At 45.1% G+C, this 23,303-nt stretch overlaps 1 protein-coding gene across 3 annotated transcripts in view; it reads right to left on the reverse strand.

Moving 5' to 3' along the window:
* RIPOR3 (RIPOR family member 3) overlaps positions 1 to 23,303 on the reverse strand; it is a 134,389-nt gene that overhangs the window by 17,686 nt on the left and 93,400 nt on the right. For all 3 annotated transcript variants that reach the window (XM_028735194.2, XM_028735192.2, XM_077929278.1), the window contains exon 12: positions 1,370 to 1,499. In XM_028735194.2, coding sequence (XP_028591027.2) covers positions 1,370 to 1,499 — 130 coding nt within the window. The remainder of the gene's footprint in view (positions 1 to 1,369; positions 1,500 to 23,303) is intronic.

Below are 23,303 nucleotides of genomic sequence, written 5' to 3' on the forward strand. Positions count from 1 at the left end.
ACACTGAGCAAATCTGTCAACTTCATGTTCTCTCAGTTTCTCATTTTTCCAGTGTTAAATTCAGTTCTCCTCTCTAGAGGCTAAGCTCTCCCCCCACAGTGTCCCCCTCAATTGCAAAACTACCCATCCAGGGAGGGATTCAACTAACTTGTCGTGCATGTGGAATGAGGTTCTCTTGTGCAATGGGACTTCCTCCCCCCTCTCCTCCCCCCTCCACGTTCCCTAAATCTGCTCTGGGGTATTGGGGAGCATGGGCAGAGGACCGGGTGAGGTGGGGAACATCTCATTGCTCAAGTGGCCCTCATCCGCTGCGCACATGCCCCACTTACCACTAGAGGCAATGCCCCATTTATTCATGTTCAAGACATGCACAATTGCACTTGTATGCATTGCAGCAAACCTGGAAGTGGCACAGAAAAGGGCAGAAACGACCCTAAAAGAGCACAAAAATGGCAAAAATAGTGCAAAAACAGCGCCCAGCAATCCCACAAGCCTTTGTACAGACGTTTAAGGCCTGTGGAGAGTTGGAATTTGAGCAAGAAGGGAGTGGTTGTGGTGGAGTTTGGTGAATTTTTTTGTTTTCCCCCCTCGGGGTTTTGTTTTTCAAAGGGGTTTTGTTTTTCAGAGGTTTAGAGGGTGTTTTCAGGCTTTTGCAATGGTGTTCCCAACATACACCATTTCACTTAAAGGTGTGGTGCCTCGGAACGTAACCCCCATGTAAATGTACACTGAATCCCACCCATTGTTTTTCAATCTTTCCGCTTCACCAGAAACTTCTTCAGCTCCTTGAAGGCCCTTGGTGCTTTACATCTTCATTTCATTAATTAAAGGTAAAGGTACCCCTGCCCGTACGGGCCAGTCTTGACAGACTCTGGGGTTGTGCGCTCATCTCACTCTATAGGCCGGGAGCCAGCGCTGTCCGCAGACACTTCCGGGTCACGTGGCCAGCGTGACAAAGCTGCTCTGGCGAGCCAGAGCCGCACACGGAAACGCTGTTTACCTTCCCGCTAGTAAGCGGTCCCTATTTATCTACTTGCACCCGAGGGTGCTTTCGAACTGCTAGGTTGGCAGGCATTTCATTAATTAGCAACAGTTAATTAATTAATTAGTTAATTAATCAGTTTCATTAATTAACAACAGTTCTAAACTGCACGGCTCCTGTCTGAGGAGAGCCAGAAAAGACTAGTATATTGTGGAGCTGACACTCATTTATCACAGGCTGCTAACTGAGCATACTTTTGTTTTCCTTTGCCCGATACATTTCAGCAAGTGGGACAATTTCCTGTAGGCTTGTCACGACACACTGCAAAAGTGGCTGGGAGGGTAAGCGCTTGAGCGCAGAAGCTCTTTGCATCCCGCTCATACTTACAAGGTAATATTTCTCTCGGAAGCTGGGGGTGTTTGGTGGGGTCCAGCTGTAGATGGAGTTTTTCCTGCTCCCCACAGAAAACTTGGAGGCAGATCCAGGAGACAAGACGAGGCTTTCAGTGTCAAAAGGGCTACGGGAGGGAGAGCGAGAGAAAGAGAGAGGATGAACTCGGAACTCAAAGGTTTCATGCGCCATAGCCACTGAAGAAATGTCATTCCTCTCCCCCATAGTATGTTTGCACACCACCACTGTATGGAAAAATGCTTGATAACAACAAACAAACAAACAAACAAACAACAACAACAACAACAACAACAACAACAACAACACATTTATTATTTCTACCCCACCCATCTGACTGGGTTTCCCCAGCCACTCTGGGCAGCTTTCAACAGAACATTAAAAACAGAATAGAACTTAAAACATTAAAAACTTCCCTAAACAGACTGATTGCTAAGTGCTGTTGCAGGAGATAGTTCTGTTGCAGGAATATCTCGTTTCCTCAGTGAAAAGAAAAACAACAATGTCATGTTCAGTGGCGGGAGCGATACAATTTTTTCACCCAGCTAAGATATCTGCTGCAATTGGGAGTACAGTACAGAATATGAAGAAGAAGAAGAAGAAGAAGAAGAAGAAGAAGAAGAAGAAGAAGAGGAGGAGGAGGAGGAGGAGGAGGAGGAGGAGGAGGAGGAGGAGGAGGAGGAGGAGGAGGAGGAGGAGTAGTAGTAGTAGTTTGGATTTGATATCCCGCTTTATCACTACCCGAAGGAGTCTCAAAGCGGCTAACATTCTCCTTTCCCTTCCTCCCCCACAACAAACACTCAGTGAGGTGAGTGGGGCTGAGAGACTTCAGAGAAGTGTGACTAGCCCAAGGTCACCCAGCAGCTGCATGTGGAGGAGCAGGGAATTGAACCCGGTTCACCAGATTACGAGTCTACTGCTCTTAACCACTACACCACACTGGCTCTGTTGAGAGCACCTATTAGACTGCGCCCATGACATTGCTAGCATCATGGGCAATCAGCCCCCACTACTGTGTGTTTAACTGCCAGGGAGCAATACAATTTTTTCACCCAGCTAAGATATCTGCTGCAATTGGGAGACCCGAACCCGGTTCACCAGATTACAAGTCTACTGCTCTTAACCACTACACCACACTGGCTCTGTTGAGAGCACCTATTAGACTGCGCCCATGACATTGCTAGCATCATGGGCAATGAGCCCCCACTACTGTGTGTTTAACTGCCAAATCAAAACAGTTTTATTTGCTCAAGCCCTTTTAACACAGCATATTTATGTTGCTTTTATCCACTGGCTGTTTTTATTGATTTATTGCTGTTTAGTCCCTTGCTTTAATTTTATTTTCATTACTAGCCTATAGCATTGTTTTGCCTTGTTTTTTTACTGTTTGAGATACTCTACCGTTAAAAACCACCTTGAAAACACTTCCATTAAAATGGGGGTAAAAGATATGATTGAAATAAATTAAAATAAACGAGGAGCAGCATGAATGCACACCCTGCCACTGGGATGCCGTCATGTGAACTGAAGCTTTGATTTGCTTTTAACTCTTCAGAAGCTGAACACTCATCCAAAATAATTCTTCATCTAGCGCAGCAGTTTTCAAACATAAAGCTTTCAGGAAACAAGTGTGTTCACATCCCCCACCCCACCCTGCAAAAATGCAGAAGGTAGCAGCATTCATGCTATAGCCAAGTTCGTGTGTAGCATTTTTTAAAAACACACACACACACACACACACACAAAACTACTAATGCAAATCCCAAAGCAAATGAATGTGTTTGTCCCCAAATTGCAGTTTGGAAGGGGCAGGAAGAGAGTGACTGAATACAAGAACGGTTCTGAGTAGCTTACAAGAGCCCTGCAGTGCTGTCCGGAGTACTCTTAGTTTGCACAGAATGCAGCGTGCGGTGAGGGTGGTAGAAAACTGAGGAAGGGAGCAAACTCCACACTGCAACATTTTGTTGCAGGGCCCCTCAGATACATCTTTATTTTTACATGCACATATCACTCTGCCACCTAAAACGGTGCTCAGAGCAGCATCCCAAAACACAGATATTCAAATATAATGGTGGACACCATCTAGCAAGGGCACTGGATGGATAACAATCAATCTTGGGGAGGTGGAAATGCCCTAGCGAAGACCAGTTAGGAGATAATTTTCTGCCAGATGCGTTTCAGCTGTTCAGTCCCATGGATTTCATTCAGATTTTCTTCCAAGTTTGTCCGCTTCGGGGCACCACTTTATCTCAGCCTGAAGACAACCTGAGCATGGATAATAACGTCTTTACTCCGAAGGTGCTGCTGTGATACCACCATGGAGGCAAGGCTTACGCAGCACTAAGACTAATGAAGTTTAATTGGCTAAGTTCGCCAGTGTCACACAGCTGGGCTTTGTCAAAGCAAGTCAGTGCCACACAGGAAGATTAGCAACTCATCTGCTTTTTCTCACTTTGTAGCAAAACAAGAGAAGATCTCTGAAGGGCAGAGAATATTCTATCCAAAGCAGACGCCACAGTTACTTACAAGTCCATTTCACTGGCTTGTTTCAAATGTCACCTTCACCTGACTACCGTATATGCAGAAAAGATGCACTTTATGGTTTTCAATGTTAAAACCTCAATATGTGGGACCACCAGCCTCATATAACCAAAATGCTTACGTCTAATTAATGCATGAAGTAATTAATATCATAGAGTAAGCTGTCCTCCCAGGCTAAGCTTGGCCAATCCCCCTCATCATGGGAGTAAGGAAGTAATGTACAGTCGTACCTTGGTTGACGCACATCTTGTGACTCAAACATTTTGGCTCCCAAATGCTGCAAACCCAGAAGTGAGTGTTCTGGTTTGTGAATGTTCTTTGGAACCCGAATGGCCAGTGCAGCTTCCGTGGCTTCTGATTGGCTGCAGAAGCTTCCTGCAGCCAATTGGAAGCCGTGCCTTGGTTTCCAAACATTTTCGAAGTCGAACGGACTTCTGGAATGGATTGCATTCGACTTCCGAGGTACGACTGTAATGTATATTGTTTCCTCGCTCTACCAACTCTGGTGTGTAACACAGGGCCTTTTCTACAAAGCCATTCTTGTGTCACTATACAAATAATTTAGGAACTTTCACCACTGTGGATCTAATCTAGGTTTTGCTGCCTGTATTTTCTTACTTTTCTAGGGGGGGAAACATGCCAGGGAACTGGATCTGTGCCCATTTCCCTTCTATATTCTGGTTCAGCTATTGCTTTGGAACAGGACCATGTCTGCTTTCTTCTTCGCAGCTCTACAAAAATGTAGAGCACATGGGATGATGCTGTGCTCAGGTTGTGTGTGTGAATAAAACCACCAACTAGTCTTCATTCCATGAAAAACAAAAGCTGGGTAAGTGCTGGGACCCCTGGGGTCTCTTTGTCGCTCAGGGATTGGGGTGGGTGCAACATCTGGGTATTGTTTTGGGGGAGTATTGTTGCTTTTTTATTTTTTAGTGGTAACTCCTACAATTCATGTGGAAATTGTTCAGTTGGGCTGAGTAGTTTTTGATGAGCTCTGCTCATAGTTTATGACTGCTTTTGTTATGTTTGCATTTTTATTTTTTGCATTGTAAGCTGCCTTGAGCATGGTTTTAGTTATGGAAAGGGGGCATAAAAAAATAAAACGAATGTTACGCTGGTGAAATGTTTTGTACCAGAATGACGTTGTTGCACAAGAGAAGGCGTTGCTGTGGTAACATCGTTGCACAATCAATTGTGCAAAACAAGTTTCCGCTAGCAAAGCTGCTGCACCGGATTCCGCTGGTGCACAACATTAAAATTCACCCATCATGTAGGGCAAGAGCTCTTTGTACTAGGTGCAGCAGAATTCAACCTTTTCAGATCCAGTATCTACTTCTAACCCAAACATGCATTTGGGGACCCATTTCTTAGTCTTTTAACATATCTTTGCAAGGTGATAATGCTCTTGTTGCGACTCACCTTCAATCAGGCCATGACCTACTCATGGGTCTCAATTCAACAGTTGAAGACCAGTGGACAGAGAATTATGGATATGGCCCTGGGGGTGTGGCATGGAGTGAGCGATGCTCTGGCTCCACCCACCACCAGTTGCAACCCCGGTGGGCTTTTTCCATCGGCCAATGGCCCTGCACAGAACATAAGGCTGTCTCTCCCTGCTCTTGAGATTTAAAGATTTAAAAAGCACAAACACAGAGGGGGGGGGGGACAGCAGCTGGTTTGTAAATAAGTCATTTTATAGTGTAACGATCTCCACTAAAAACGGAAGGAAAGTGTGTATTTATTTATTTTTAAATGTGGCTACAAGCAAGCAAACAAGTCTGCTGGGGTTTTTTGGGGGGTGTCAACTTATTGGGGGATTTTTGCACAAAGCCCCATGAGAATCCACTTGCTGAAAGACCGACATATTGCGCAAACTCAAAACACTGCAAAAATGTTTTTAGATTTCCTACCAAGGATTAGCTCACAAAATAAAACATGGCCCCAATTAAAAGAGTTTCTCGGAATAAAATGTTTCTTTCTTGGAGGGAAAACAGTAAGGGTTGTTTGTGTGTTAGTTTCCCACTACAAACAGCATTGCAGGAATCCCCCTGGAGTTTTCATTTCCACGCAGATCCAGTATATCATCGGAATATATTTTTCACACACACAAATTACCTAGGACAGAAGTTAGCCTAACAGATTTGTATTTTCCTGGAACCCCATAACGCCATGCTGCAAAAGAATTCCCAGCACTTCTTAGGCAGAGCTGTGGCTGGGCTGTGGGGGGGGGGAGGTCTAGCCAGGGTTTCTGCCCCAAATAAAGCCTCCAAAGGGGCGCCATTGAGGCTCCCAGCCTCTGAGCTTCAGCCAAAGAGAAAGAAGAAAAAGTGAACCCGAAAATTTTTCTCCTCTGTGCAACTTCTGAACAGACAATCCCTCCATGTGCAGCCTTACTCACTGGTGTTTGTGAAAGGGATTGCCAAAGTTGCCACAAGAGGTCCCCATTTAAGTTTGGAGAGGAAACATTTCCCTGTTAGAAAAGAATTCAAGCCTTAGGAGAGCTGGCACACACATTTCTGGATTTGCAGATCTAGCAGCAGGGAAGGACTGGCAAACCCCAAGTGAGACAGGAGTTGCTGCAAAGAGTGCCGTGGAAAACTTTTGGCACACAGAAAGGGAGAATTGGAATCAATTAAACTTGCTCCGAGTTTGGCTTCTCAAACGCCTCGCTCGCTACAGTGCTCCAGCCAGGAAACAAAAGAGGCTTCTCTGCACTGTGGCTTTGCAATATAGTCACTACCAAAGCTGGTTTAGCCAGAAAGAGATGTGCAAAATCTATACGGAAAACAAGAGATGGGACTTGAGCTGCAGGGAAGTCAGAGCAGAAAAGCCAAAGGACCCAGGCCTCTTACCTTTTCTGGCACACACACCCTTAGCTACTGTTTTTACAAGGATATTGGGAGAGCGGTGGGGTTTTCCTGTTTCGTTCTTTTAAAACATTCCACATCCCCTTATCGAACCAACAGAAGATCGCAGTTAAGAAATTGGGTGGGTGAGGAAGTCTGAATTAGAAAATAATATCACTGAGATGCAAACGAGGCAATAGTACAAACAAAACCCAAAGCAAAAAAACTGGAGGCTGGAAAAACTTTGGGCTATGTCTGGTACTGGCTAAAGAAATACCAACTTATTTTCTGTTTCTTGTTATAATTTATTGAGGCATCAGGCATAAGCCTGCATTTTATTAATGTTTGATCAAGGCTTGTATATTAAAGAGGGCTTAGATTTTTAAAAGTTTCACGCCAGGCAAGAAGGCTAGCTGCTTAAGAAAACACTGACAGTGTTTTCTTCCTAGACAAGGGGCCCCTTGATTGATAGCAGAAAACAATTCTCAAAGTCGTAAAAGCTGAAATTACAGGCTGAGAACGGACACTGATCCTACATGTTACAGAAGATAACAAAGGCAGAGATAAATATAATTAGGAATGAGTAAATAGTAAAATTATACCAATGTGCCTCCCAGTAAAATGAGCTAGATCTTCTTTCCAAGGTTAAAGACCAAATGGAGAAGCATCTGGCTGGCAGAAAGAAAGCATTTTTGGGAAGTCTTTTTTAAAGCTGTTTTCTTTCTTAAACTGAGAGAGTTTAAGGGTAATAAATATTGGGAACAGCTAAAGAGGAGAGCAGATGGCTGAAGGGGGGGTAAACTGAAGGGGTTCCTTTTAAAACCTGTTTTTTACTGAGTTCCTTCCTTTCTATTTTGAGAAGCTTTATTCTTTTAAAAGGTTACCTATGATAATGTATGAAATATATTAGCTTAAATATATTGGCTTAAATGTAACTATGCAAAGGATTTAGAAAGTAACAAATTTAGATGTTAGATTCTTATTTCATAGAGTCCTAGAGTTGGAATAGACCACAGGGGCCATTGAGCCCAGCCCCCTGTCAGACAAGAAGACGCCATCCAAGCAGCCATCCAAGCAGTCCTGATATATGGCTGTCAGACATTTGTTTAGAAACTCTCAAATGAAGGAGATCTTTCAATGTTGATGTGAAACTCAAGATCCTTGACATATGTTTAAGATAAAAATTTAAGATTAACCATTTGTTTTAGAAGGCAATAGGGCGAAGAGGGCAAGAGGTGAGCTGGTAATTAATATTCCTTGTTGAGACACATGTAAGATATATTACTACTTATTTGTCATTTATAGATGTAACAATATATAGCTCTTTGTGCTCCATATAAGGACAGGAGGATGTGGGTGTATCTTTTGTGATTGGATATAGCAGGCAGCCAATAGGAAATCCAACCAGGCTGATTGGACAGATGCAGCCAAGGAGGAGCAAAGGGGGCTGGATTAAGGGAATATAAGTGCTGGCCATAATGGCAGGAGGCCAGGCCAGAGCTTGGTAACCATATACCACTGTGCCTCTCATTTATTTGTCTGACAAATAAATTATTATTTTAATTTCTCTATTGCTGCGTTGAATATTTCATTCCAGCTAAGCGTTAACCACAAGCAGGGTGCTACATTTTATGGTGCTCCTGTGACTCGGATAAGTGGTCTGCTGGAACGCAGCCCCTTCGCTCTACTGAGCAGGGTACAAGAGAGAGGATCTCTAAACTGCCTACCCAGCGCGCATGGAAAAATTTTTTCCAGGGGAACGCAGAAGTCTCGTCTGTCTGATACCCTGCTCACTGGCAGCGACGGACCGGGGGGAAACGGAACCAACCAAGGGGTAAGTGCACAAAGGGATTTTTGGCCCTCCAATTAATTGGGAGGAAGAGAAGTCTTGATCAAACTTCTGCGTCTCAGTAAGTGGGAACTGAGTACGCTAGGTGGTTGGGTATATCAGATGGTGGTCTGGTGGGGGGAAAGGGAAGAATGGGAGGTAGAGTGTGGTGAAGTATCTTGCGCATTGTATGTGTGAGAAAGTACAGAGCAATCTGTAGCTGACCTGAGTGTGGAGTGGGTAGTACTTCGGTTCCCAGTGAGGCGACTCCATCTGGGCAAGGAAACCCACGAAGCGTGTGTGTGAGTGACTGAGTGGATACTTCACAGGGCCATACAATGGGAGTTGGGGGTTCAAAGGGGGGAAATACACCTCTTGAATGTATGTTAAATAATTTTAAGAAAGCCTTCTCAGGGGCATATGGAGTCAAAATGACGCCAGAGCGCTTGAGAACGTTATGTGAACTAGAATGGCCAAAACAAAATACTGGATGGCCATCTCAGGGAACTTTTGATATAAATTTAGTAAGCAAACTTTGGTCTAACATCACCAAAGAAACTGGAGGGTGCCCAGAACAATTTTCATATATAGATTCCTGGCTGAGCACATTAAATAAAAATCCTCCATGGATAAGGGAATGCAAAGTCCAACGATGCAAATTATTGGCTGTAAAAGCCGAAGCTAGGAAAGGAATCTTGCCAAATAAACTCAAACCCATTTTTGAGGGACCAGAGGAAGAGGTGCTTCCACCTCCACCCTATGCTCCACATCGAAGGGAGCATAATCCAAACCCTCCACCAGTTGTAACCCCAAGGCAAGAAAGTGGAACGAATAATGGGGGTAGAGACACAGAACTTGACTCCTTGATAGATTATGATAAATATCTTCAGGAGGCATTGGAGTCCTATAATGAAGCCCAAGCAGAAGTGGTTATTCCATCTGTGAGTCCCAGTAGAACTCCATCTACAGTCTCTTTTAGTGGAACAACTGATTGCCTACCCCAAACCCCTGTACATCCAAGTCCTAGAGAATTATTACAGAAGTTACAGGGAGACCTTAATCGGTCAGCAAGCAATACAGCCAGGCGTATTAAGCTGCTAAAAGAACGCCTTGGGACAAATACCATCCCCTATGATTTGAGGCCCCTAGAGCAAAGCGAAGAGAAAGATCACGTAGTAGCCCCTCTCAGAAGAGTATTTGATGCACTTGAGGAGCCTGTGCTGGTTAACGGGCAACTCGGACCAAGGCCACCTCGAACTTCGACCCTTCAGTACATTCCATTCACAACTACGGATCTGATGAATTGGAAAACACACACCCCATCTTTTGCAGAAAAACCTCAGGCTATGATGGACTTGGTGACTTCAATAGTAAATACTCATAGTCCTACTTGGACAGATTGTCGCCAGCTTCTGAATACTCTGTTCACCACTGAGGAAAGAAGAGACATAATTGAAAAGGCACAGATATATTTGCGTGAGCAGGCCAGAGTGGGAAATATTTTTAATATTGACCGTCATCTCCAAGATAACTTTCCCTTGGAAGATCCTAATTGGGATCCAAACAATGCAATTCATCTGGCCAGACTTACCACTTACCGCCAGACGCTTGTGCAAGGTATTCGCAGGGCATGCCAGAAGCCCACTAATATGTCTAAAGTCTCAGAAGTAGAACAGAAACCAAATGAGAGTCCGGGAGACTTTTTAGAGAGGCTGCAAGAAGCCTATCGTATATGGACTCCTTTTGACCCTGAAGCCCCTGAAAACAGCAGAATGATTACTGCTACATTTGTGGCCCAGTGCGCTTCTGACATTCGTAAGAAAATTCAGAAATCAGAAGGATGGGAAGGGATGCTGATGAGCCAAATTATGGCCATTGCACGCCGAGTTTATCGGAATAGGGATGAGGCTGAGAAGCAAGAGAAGAAGAAGTGGCAGAAGGAAAAGATGGTAATGCTAGCCACAGCAGTGAAGCAAGACTACCGCCCCTTAAATGGAGGAAGAGGGCGGGGAAGGAATCCACCACTGGGAAGGAATCAATGTGCGAATTGCAAGAAGGAGGGTCATTGGAAGCGGGAGTGTCCTGAACCCCTGAGGTTGGAAGAAGTACGCCCAGGCCCAGGCCCAGGCCCAGGCTCCGGCCCAAGAAACCAGGGACGGGGACGGGGAATGATCCGAAATGGAAGATATCAGAGACCTGGACAAGGACAGAGTAGAGACAATTTCATTGGACTGGCAGAGGAGGATTTTACTCAAGACTAGGAACGACCGGACTCCATAAAGTTAGGCTTCCAGGAGCCCACGGTCACGATTCAATTAGGGAGCCATTTAATAGACTTTATGATTGATACTGGGGCTGAATACTCAGTACTCCCAGAACTATTGCAGAAAAAGGCATCCAAAAGTGTAGTCATTAAAAGTGCCACTGGTCAGTCAGCTAAGAGGTCTTTCCTCCAACCTTTGGAATGCCAGATTGGGGGACATCGTTTAACCCATCAGTTTTTGTATATACCTGAGTGTCCAATACCTCTCTTAGGTAGAGATATGCTGTCCAAACTGCAGGCCCAAATCACCTTCACTCCTCGAGGTCCAGAAATGAAACTGCCATCAAAGGCAGCAGGAATAATTACCCTTTCAGTACCTAAGGAACAATCATGGCGCCTAATGTCAGCCTTGCAAGTCCAACCCACATTGGATACAGAATTAAACAAGCTCCTCCAAACCCTACAGGTGCCACCAGGAGTATGGGCCGAAAATAGCCCACCAGGAATGGCCAAGAATATAGCTCCAATTGTAGTAACCTTAAAACCTATGGCTACCCCTGTATCTGTAAAGCAATATCCTTTACCCCGGCGAGCAGCAGAGGGCATCCAGAAACATTTGGACCGCCTATTAAAATATGGTCTGCTTAAGCCCTGCCAATCAGAATGGAACACACCCCTTTTGCCTGTTCGAAAACCTGGGACAGATGAATACAGGCCAGTGCAGGACTTGAGGCTCGTAAACCAGGCTATCGAGACCTTGCACCCAAATGTACCAAACCCATATACCTTGCTGAGTTTGATCCCACCAGAAGCAACATTTTTTACTGTATTGGACTTGAAAGATGCATTCTTCTGTTGCCGGCTGGCACCACAGAGCCAACCTATATTTGCCTTCCAGTGGGAAGACCCTTTAACAGGAACAAAAGGCCAGCTAACCTGGACAAGATTGCCCCAGGGATTTAAAAATTCCCCAACTTTGTTTGGCACTGCCTTGGCGAAGGATCTAACAAGTTACCCCTCAATACCTGGAGAAAAGGTGGTTCTGCAATATGTAGATGACCTTATACTAGCAGCAAAGGATTTTGATACCTGTAAAGAAGGGACAGAGGAACTGCTCCACTTGCTCTGGCAAGCTGGCTACCGAGTTTCCCAGAAAAAGGCACAGTTATGTTTAGAAAAGGTCAAATATTTGGGCTTTGACATCTCACACCAACAACGAGCATTGAGACCAGAGAGGAAAGAAGCTATTTGCCTTATCAAGGAACCTACCACAAGGAAACAACTTAGAGGATTCCTAGGAACAGCAGGGTTTTGTAGACTATGGATACCTGATTTCAGCAGTCTGGCCAAGCCCTTACATGAAAGCACTCGAGGTGCAGAGAAGGACCCATTCGTATGGGGACCTGAGCAGCAACAAGCCTTTTTAGTTATCAAACAACGACTTATGGAGGCCCCAGCCCTTGGACTGCCTAATTCGGAAAAACCCTTTCAGCTGTATGTACATGAACAGAATGGGATTGCAGCGGCAGTCCTGACCCAGAGATTAGGAAGTTGGAACCGTCCAGTAGCTTATTTGTCAAAACAATTGGACTCAGTAGCAAAAGGATGGCCTCCATGCCTAAGGGCAGTAGCGGCCACTGCAAGCCTTGTCAAAGAAGCTGATAAATTTACCTTCGGCCAGACGATGTATGTGAATGTACCTCATGCTGTTCTGACACTCATGGAATATAAGGGTAGTTATTGGCTAACGAACCCAAGGATGGCTAGATACCAAGGCCTATTGTGTGAAAATCCCAGGATTCATCTACGAGTAGTGAATATGCTCAATCCAGCGACTTTGCTGCCCCTACCAGAGGTAGATGATGAGGAATCACATGATTGTCTCCAAGTAATGGATGAAGTTTATTCCAGTAGACCCGATCTGAAAGATGAACCATTGAAAAATCCAGATGTTGTATATTATACTGATGGTAGCAGTTACCTGCATGAAGGTGCCAGACGAGCAGGATATGCTGTGGTCACCAATGAGGAAGTTGTGGAAGCTGAAGCTTTGCCTGCCGGCACCTCAGCACAAAAAGCTGAACTTATAGGTTTAACTAGAGCTCTGCAATTGGCAGCCGGATGTAAGGCAAACATCTATACTGATTCTAAATATGCCTTCTTAACCCTGCATGCACATGGAGCTCTATGGAAAGAAAGAGGTCTAATAGGAGCCCACGGGAAGGCCTTGAAATATGGACCTGAAGTAGAAATCCTGTTAGAAGCAGTATGGGCTCCAGAACAGATTGCTGTAATGCATTGCAAAGGTCATGGACGAGGAAGGGATCCAATAACCAGAGGAAATCATGCGGCTGACAAAGCAGCCCGAGAGGCAGCCCAAAAGCCTGTGGGAGGATTTATAGCAGCCCTCATACCAGAGGTAGTTCCAGAAGAAGTTAAACCTCACTATACCCCAGAAGAGAGGAAGTGGGCTGAACAGGAAGGAGCAGTTGTGAAGGACGGTTGGATGATTCTGCCGGACAATAGGATTTATGTACCTCATCATCTAGCAGGCACAATTGTAAGAAATTATCATGAATCTACTCACCTTGGCGGTACTGCAACCAGAGAGAGTCTCAGTCGGAAGTTGTATATTATTAACCTATCACAATTAGCAACTTGCATTTCACAGAAATGTGTTCTTTGTGCTAAAAACAATCCCAGGCAGGGACCGGTACAACCTCCTGGAATCCAACATGTGGGATATGTCCCCATGGAAAGTCTAATTGTGGACTTCACAGAGCTGGTCCCTTCTAAGGGATTCAAGTATCTCCTTGTGTTTGTAGACACTCTTACCGGATGGGTTGAAGCCTTTCCCACCCGAACTGAAAAGGCACGAGAGGTAACTAAGAGACTCCTCACTGAATTGATCCCGAGGTTTGGATTACCTAGATGCATTGGAAGTGATAATGGGCCAGCGTTCATTGATCAAGTAGTACAAGAAGTATGTCAAGTCCTACAAGTGAAATGGAGACTGCATGCAGCATATAGGCCTCAGAGTTCAGGGAAAACTGAAAGAATGAATCGGACTCTGAAAACCCAATTGGCAAAATTAACCCAGGAAACGGGATTGGGATGGGTAGATGTGTTACCCATAACACTGTTTCGTGTTCGGTGTGCACCCACAAAAAGACTTAAGTTGTCACCTTTTGAGCTCCTGTATGGGAGACCGCCCTCCTTTGTTCAGGATATTCCAGCTGACCTTAAACAACTAGGAGACCATGTGACACAGGGACAAGTGCAATCTCTCTCCCGTGTTTTTGTTTCTCTTAACAGGTGGGTCCTCGAGCGCACGCCGTGCAGCATTGCCGAGCCGATTCATCAGTTCCAGGCTGGCGATAGCGTATGGGTGAAAGAGTGGAAACGTGATCCACTCGCACCTAAGTGGCGTGGACCTTACACCGTCTTGCTCTCTACTCCAACAGCGGTGAAGGTAGCTGAGGTGACCCCCTGGATTCATCACTCTCGTTTGAAGAAGTCCGAAGGCAGTTGGACGTGCAAAGGTGACCCCTCTAATCCTTTAAAACTGACTCTCTCCAAAAACCCCTGTATCTAGCCCTACCGGGAACGGGCTAGGTCACGGGCAACATTAGACGACCGGCCTGCTGCAGCCACAACCTGGAAGCTGGCTGACCTGCGCACGCCTGAAGCTTGAGGAGCGTCTGAACCAGCGACTGTGAACGGGAAGATTCTCTTATACAATTAATTGACTGGCCCCCCCTTGTGGAACAATTATCAGAGATATTACTCATTGGGGATCCTCGGGATATATGTTTTGGTCTTGGTGGTTCCCCATTTCTGTCACTGGGGGAATTATATTGGGACTAATATTTATTTGCTATCACAATAAGGTACTCTTCTGTGGAAGGAATGCATATGCTAGACATCAACATGATTCTATTATTAATCCTGATCCCTTGGGAAGGGGAAGGGTCCTTGAATCTGACCAAATTGACTAAATATGGATTCCGCCATGACCACAATATGTGGGTAGGTTTAGCTGAAATGGTAGCCAATGTTGCAAATAGGACCAATTGCCTTGTTTGCTCTCTTGGGCCAGATGATTCAGAGGGAGGTATGCCCTTATTACCGATACCATTAGATGCCATTGGTATGGTAAGCGAAATACCACACCAAACAGAATTACAGAATTTCCACGGATGGAACTCAACTAAACCATTACGAGTTATACCTGTACAAGGGGAATTCTGTGTACATAAATCATCAGATGCAGCTGATTCTATCATGATAGGCTCTTCTCATTGTCACTATACTTGGGATTATTTTAAGAATAGTCATACCTGGGCACACGGTACTACCTATCGAACTCGGAATACCTTGCCCTGTGCACCTCCTTTTATTCATGCATGGAAAGTGGTATGGAACATAACTGTGACAGAAAAAGGCAATCTAACATACTGCACTGTGAACTCTCTACCTCTTTTGATATTTCGCCTTCTGTACTCCACGTACCAAAAACCTCAGACCCGATGGTTGTGGTGGATATGTGGAGAATGGGCATACAAGAAACTCCCTTCCAAATGGAGTGGGACTTGTTTCCTGGGATGGGTATTACCACCAATGTGGATTATGCCTACTAATTTGGCCAAGCGTACACGAAGAAACGCTGATATTTCTCATATAGCAGGAGGAAGTACCCAAAGTTGGAGCGGTACTGATGATTGGCCACCAGAGCGCATTATAGCCTATTATGATCCTGCCTCCTGGAATCCTGGTGAGCTCATACAAGGGGCACGGGATCCTATCTATAATCTAAACAGAATAATTCGATTGCAAGCAGTAGTGGAACTTGTAACCAATGCAACGGCCCAGAGTTTGAGACTTATTGCACAACAGTTGGATGAAAGTAGAGCCGCCATTTTGCAGCTGAAAATGGGAATGGATTATGTACTTGCCAAGCAGGGAGGCCTATGTGGAGTCTTGAACTTGACAGGGAATGCCTGTTGCTTTAACATTTCTGATAATGGTGAGGCAATCCGTGTGTTGGCTACAAAGATGGAGAATATAGCACATGTCCCAGTACAAACATGGGAAGGATGGGATATGGGATGGCTCACCAATTGGTTACCTAATGTCACAGGACTCAAAGGGATACTATTGTCTTGCTTGTTTTTCTTGACAGTAGTGGTAATGGTTTTATGTATGATGCCATGTATCATTTCATGTTTTAGAAGTACAATTAGCAAGATGGTTTCAAATGAAACTCTACCTCATATCATGGCCCTATACAGAGCTTTACCTCAGGAATATGATGAAGGTCAAGCTATCAAGGACACTTGGGACGAAGGTCCTTGAGCTTGAAAGGGGGGAATGAGGCATCAGGCATAAGCCTGCATTTTATTAATGTTTGATCAAGGCTTGTATATTAAAGAGGGCTTAGATTTTTAAAAGTTTCACGCCAGGCAAGAAGGCTAGCTGCTTAAGAAAACACTGACAGTGTTTTCTTCCTAGACAAGGGGCCCCTTGATTGATAGCAGAAAACAATTCTCAAAGTCGTAAAAGCTGAAATTACAGGCTGAGAACGGACACTGATCCTACATGTTACAGAAGATAACAAAGGCAGAGATAAATATAATTAGGAATGAGTAAATAGTAAAATTATACCAATGTGCCTCCCAGTAAAATGAGCTAGATCTTCTTTCCAAGGTTAAAGACCAAATGGAGAAGCATCTGGCTGGCAGAAAGAAAGCATTTTTGGGAAGTCTTTTTTAAAGCTGTTTTCTTTCTTAAACTGAGAGAGTTTAAGGGTAATAAATATTGGGAACAGCTAAAGAGGAGAGCAGATGGCTGAAGGGGGGGTAAACTGAAGGGGTTCCTTTTAAAACCTGTTTTTTACTGAGTTCCTTCCTTTCTATTTTGAGAAGCTTTATTCTTTTAAAAGGTTACCTATGATAATGTATGAAATATATTAGCTTAAATATATTGGCTTAAATGTAACTATGCAAAGGATTTAGAAAGTAACAAATTTAGATGTTAGATTCTTATTTCATAGAGTCCTAGAGTTGGAATAGACCACAGGGGCCATTGAGCCCAGCCCCCTGTCAGACAAGAAGACGCCATCCAAGCAGCCATCCAAGCAGTCCTGATATATGGCTGTCAGACATTTGTTTAGAAACTCTCAAATGAAGGAGATCTTTCAATGTTGATGTGAAACTCAAGATCCTTGACATATGTTTAAGATAAAAATTTAAGATTAACCATTTGTTTTAGAAGGCAATAGGGCGAAGAGGGCAAGAGGTGAGCTGGTAATTAATATTCCTTGTTGAGACACATGTAAGATATATTACTACTTATTTGTCATTTATAGATGTAACAATATATAGCTCTTTGTGCTCCATATAAGGACAGGAGGATGTGGGTGTATCTTTTGTGATTGGATATAGCAGGCAGCCAATAGGAAATCCAACCAGGCTGATTGGACAGATGCAGCCAAGGAGGAGCAAAGGGGGCTGGATTAAGGGAATATAAGTGCTGGCCATAATGGCAGGAGGCCAGGCCAGAGCTTGGTAACCATATACCACTGTGCCTCTCATTTATTTGTCTGACAAATAAATTATTATTTTAATTTCTCTATTGCTGCGTTGAATATTTCATTCCAGCTAAGCGTTAACCACAAGCAGGGTGCTACAATTTCTCATTTTTCATTTCACATCAAACAAACTAATTCTGCACTGAATTTCAATACCCCATTTCAACCTCCCTCCCTTTCTGCACTTACTTATATTTATAATATATTTGCTGCATCTCCAAGTTAAACCTAATTATTATTTATCCAATAATACAAAATTTGTTTTATATCACTGCACGTCTTTACATTAATCCTGCTAATGATTTGATCTGTTTAAATTCATTTTTAAAATATTCAATAAACAATTTCCATTCCAAATTAAAAACTCGTCATCTTGATTTCTTATTATTCTGGTAAGTTCTGCCATTTCTGCGTATTCCAATAGTTTTTGCTGCCATTTTTCTTTGGCTGGGGTGTTATCTTTTCCATCTTTGGGCTAAAATAATTTGGACTGCCGTGGATGCATACATAAAATATTTTTTATCTCTCACCACCAAAGGAACACAAGCGAATAGTAAAGAGAACCCACACAGGTGACGCTGACACAAAACCCCACATATACACTAAGAAGCATTGTCACCCCACCCCACCCCCACCCCACTCACCATTCCCCCCTCCACCTCTTCCTCCCTTTTCCTCCTAATGTAACACTAAAGTTAAAGGTAAAGGGACCCCTGACCATTAGTTCCAGTCGTGACCGACTCTGGGGTTGCTCGCTTTACTGGCCAAGGGAGCCGGCGTACATCTTCCGGGTCATGTGGCCAGCATGACTAAGCCGCTTCTGGCAAACCAGAGCAGTGCACGGAAACGCCATTTACCTTCCCGCTGGAGCGGTACCTATTTATCTACTTGCACTTTGACGTGCTTTCGAACTGCTAGGTTGGCAGGAGCAGGGACCGAGCAACGGGAGCTCACCCCGTCGCAGGGATTCGAACCGCCGACCTTCTGATCAGCAAGTCCTAGGCTCTGTGGTTTAACCCACAGTGCCACTCGTGTCCCTAATGTAACACTAATGTCTCAACAAATGAAACTGACCTGTAGAAAACATAACTTGACAAAAGAGACATTGCAGATACTTTTGTAAACCAAGAAATCTTCAATAAAAAAATATATTTGAAAAATAAAGATCAGGCTTTGCTTCTCAATCAATCAATCAATCAATAAGTTTTTATATTGTTTGGGTATCTCAAATCCTATTATTCCCAAAAGAAAAGGTTCTGGTTTCTTAGAAAAGATTATCCTAAGAAGAAATGCCAACTTTAATTCACATGGGTAACGCTGCTAAATTGCATCTTGAATCTTCGTTTCAAAACGACATGGCCATGGGATTATAAATCAGTGTTTATAACAATTATGATTCAAAAATGTGCATTGTTCACCCTCCAAGTCTCTTGCCTAAGACTCAATTGACTGGAGCAAACAGGGCTCCAACGTCTGCCTCATGAGGAGGTGGCCGAGGAGGAAGAGGCAGCCCAATATTTTCTGATGCCTGAGGCCAAGGACAAAAGGGCATCCCTGCCCATTCCCCATGCAGAAACCAAAGGGAGTGGCAGTGGAGTCTTACTTCATCGCTGGTCATGGGGCAAGGAGTGTCCTCTACCTGGGGGCAGCAGGCTAGCTTAGACGTCTCAGAGGAAATGTGGGGCGTGGGAGGCTACATCCTCTGCCGGGAATGTGAGAAAAGAAATCATGGTCTATTGTCTCCTCCAGCATTGGTCTTTAAACTTGTGGATCAGGAACGGAAATAGATAAAAGGCAGAAACTGGTGTCAACAAGACTCTTCAAAGTGTTTGCATCAGAAGCACTGGGTGTGTGTATGTCAACGTTTGACCTCCGCATCAGGCGGCAAAAATCTTGTGCCGCCACCGTTTCCGTGCTAAATCAATGCAGTGCCTGACCTTTCTTCGCTTAAATAGGCTTCAATGCAAGGATACCGCTAGATCTTTGAAAATCTCAGGCCACAGACCGAGGACATGAATTTGTATACACTTTGCATGTGCTAAATTATACATACAGGGGCAAATTTAAGCTGGCTTTCAAAGGATTAAGCTGCTCTGCAAGTGACGGGGGTTACACAAAAAAGGAGGAAGGGGCTGGAGATTCCCCCGGTGCAAATGATCTGGGGTTTTACACACACAATTCTGCACTGGGCCACCCCTTAACAACATCCCTGGTTAAGTGGCTTGATACTGTTCATTGCTGTTTTTTCCTGAGAATTTTTCGACTTTATGATAATAATGATCATTTTTCATTTCTTCTCTTAACCCGCACAAAGCTTCTGTTTCCCTAAAGCGTTCAAAGATCACAAAATGCCAGAACTTCAAAGAGCTTTTTTAAAAAAAATCAGACAGACCCTTTGTCTTTTCTCTTAGCTAGACAATCTGATGAGGCACTGATTTCACCTTTTATAAGCCATGAAGTTCCAGCCACCGTAATGAGCTGAAATAACTTGAAGGGACAAAAATCAAAGGTATATATTAGTAGAGGTGGGGGGTGCTGCCCTAAACCTAAGATACCTATTAATTGCAGAGCAATATCCATAAGATCAAGAGGAAAATGTGAGGTTGAATTTGCCGCATCCTGAAACACTCATCTCGTTTTATCATGCCTGGTAATGGGAATACTGTATAGTGCAGCAATATCTGAAGTAAGAAGTACAGGCTGCAATGATATGCCTCTTTCCATCAAGGGCCACATTCCATTCCGGGCGATCTCCTGGGGGCCAGAGGCGAAACTGGAGATAGCGAAAGATTTACTAGGCTACACACTCAAAACACCCCTCTCTAAGTTATCAGAGTACAAGTTTGCATTCCTGCCCGGGAAAAACGCTGCAGGAAAATGCAAAGCAGGGTGTGTGATGGGTGTGGCTCAGAAAGGTGTGCTGCCTGCAGGGAAAGGGCCAGGTGGAGAGGGCCACATTTGGCCCCTGGAGCTGAGCTTCCCCAACCACAAGCCAGCAATGGGAGGGGCCACAGCCAGTGGTGGGTAGGACCACGCTTTCTGCCATCCCCTTCCCCTGCCATTCCATTTTCTCCCATCCTCCCCCCTACCTGAAATTAGACTGAGGGCCACATGTATCCCTCAGGCTTTCTAGAACAGGAGCACTCACTGGCGTCGGACGAGACGCCAGTTCTTCCTTCCGCCAAGGATTTCTTGAGAGCCAACGTGGTGTAGTGGTTAAGAGCGGTGGCCTCGTAATCTGGTGAACCGGGTTCGCTTTCCCGTTCCTCCACATGCAGCTGCTGGGTGACCTTGGGCTAGTCACACTTCTCTGAAGTCTCTCAGCCCCACTCACCTCACAGAGTGTTTGTTGTGGGGGAGGAAGGGAAAGGAGAATGTTAGCCGCTTTGAGACTCCGTCAGGTAGTGATTACCTACAGAGACATAATCAGCATGAACCTCTTCCTTAGTTGGGATTCCTGCATTGCAGGGGGTTGGACTACATGATGATGATGATGATGATGATGATGATGATGATGATGATGATGGTCTGACCCTCCAAGTGTCCCTGTTTTCCAGGGACAGTCCCAGATTTACCGTCCTGGTTTCTGATTTGATCCCAGAATGTCTCACTTTTCCTTCCCTATTTTCATCGGAGCACTGCTGGAGGGTATGTGATAACAATAATTTATTATGCCCCAGCCACTTTGGGCAGCTTCCAACAAAAATACAGAGGGGGAAAGGGGGAGAAGGGGGGACCCAAGCATTAAAAGCTTCCCAAAACAGGGCTCCCTTCAGATGTCTACAAAAAGTTATATAGCTGTTTACGTGACTCCCAGGGTCCGTTTTAACTCTGCAGTTAACTCTGCAGTCTACGATTGCTCTATCAGTTTTGAGAAGTTCCAGCTGAATCCCAGTGAGAGAGCGTGGCAGACCATAATGAGGATGTCAAATCGACCACTTTCCTTGCCATTCCGGACAAGATGGGCTGCAATCAGATGGTGGCCTCTGACCACAATTGGCATATTGGCTGAGCTGCTGTCTGCTTAGATGTCAATAAGCTGCTCTGCGAAAGATTGCTGCCCATTTATTTGAACACTGAAGTGATGTAAAACATTGATTGTGCAATGTGAAGCCGTGGCGTTGTGTCATCACCACCAGTGTGGGATGCCGGCGCCTAGGGCAAGGAAAGTATTGTGCTCCTAAGGCAAGTATTGCGCCCCCTAGCCGGACCTTCCATGTGGCGCTGCTGCTGCCGCTTCCGGACTGAGCGGGTGGTTCTAGCGCTCTGTTAAGCCTTGCCAGGGAGGGTTCAAATCACATGAAAAAATTGTATGTTAGGAGAACAGCACACCAAAATGCTGGCAGATTTCCCCAGAAGGTGGTGGTGGTGGTTGCAAACTCTGGAATTGTGGCAAGCTGAGCTCAAGACTGGAGTAACGAAAAATTCAGGAAAACTGAACCAGGCTGGTGAATCCATCCTTACTCAAACTTCCTGCCCCCTTAGCTGCTGGGGCCTCTCCTGAATTGTTAAAGGTTAGCTTTTCTCCAAAAACCATTCATTCCTTTTCCATCTATTGCCAAGGGTAGGATTCCGGATGATTAAATAAAAATAAAAAACCCCTGTTTTTTGTTCCTATTCTTCCTGTTAAAACAAGCAAGCCCCATGGACCTTGGAGGTGAGAAGCTCTTTAATGTCCCACCGACAAAGATCGGCACATGCTGTTCTTTCACACTTGCAACCGGAACTGTCCCACGATCTCCAAAAGAAAGTCCCGTGCACTTAGAGACTGAATGGGAGTCCTCTGATGGTATCACAAAGGATTCCTTTGCCAGAATTCAGCCAGCGGAGCATTGGTCTCCGAAATACTGCTGCCGTCTCTGGCCCCTGCATTCTCCTTGCCATTTTTCTACATATATTTCCACACACATCTGGTGCCCTCCAAATGTTTTGGGCTGCGATTCCCAGCAGCCCCAAATGACATTTTTCTGTGTGGCAGACTGCTCCCCACTCACCCTGCCTCTGCACCTGTATTGCATGCCTGCAGGGCCGGTCCTATCATGAGACAAGGTGAGGCAGCTGCCTCAGGCGGCAGAACCCACAGGACAGAGACAGTTTTAGGGTAGCGTGACCAGTTTGTCTGCACTAGGTGCTGTGTTGCAGGGGGTACCAAAACAATGCTGTCAGAAAGGAGCGCTAGAGGCAGGGGGCCCTGAATTTTAGTGTCACACTAAGCGCCACTGAAATTTGAGAGCCCAATGTCTGCCACTGCACTGGGGCAACAGATCTGCCCTCCAAGGAGTGCATTGTCTGCTGCTACTGCTGCAGATTTCGGCTGTGATGCCTGTGAAGAAGAAGAAGAAGAAGAAGAAGAGGAGGAGGAGGAGGAGGAGGAGGAGGAGGAGGAGGAGGAGGAGGAGGAGGAGGAGGAGGAGGAGTTTGGATTTGATATCCCGCTTTATCACTACCCGAAGGAGTCTCAAAGCGGCTAACATTCTCCTTTCCCTTCCTCCCCCACAACAAACACTCTGTGAGGTGAGTGGGGCTGAGAGACTTCAAAGAAGTGTGACTAGCCCAAGGTCACCCAGCAGCTGCATGTGGAGGAGCAGAGACGCAAACCCAGTTCACCAGATTACGAGGCCACCGCTCTTAACCACTACACAGCCACTGCTTCCACAGCACAACTAATCATGGCGGCAGCAACGGAATGTGGGTCAGCTTCAGGGTAGCACAGCAATCAGGCCCAATTGTGGCTGGTGCCAGCTGTGAGAGCGGCTCAGGATCCATGGCTCAGCCCTCCCCCTTAGGGTATCTCATTTCAGCACTTTCTGCTGGTGGAATTCCTGCTGGCGAGACTTCCACCTGCC

This window comes from Podarcis muralis, chromosome 5 (assembly GCF_964188315.1).
Source record: "Podarcis muralis chromosome 5, rPodMur119.hap1.1, whole genome shotgun sequence".
Taxonomy (NCBI): domain Eukaryota; kingdom Metazoa; phylum Chordata; class Lepidosauria; order Squamata; family Lacertidae; genus Podarcis; species Podarcis muralis.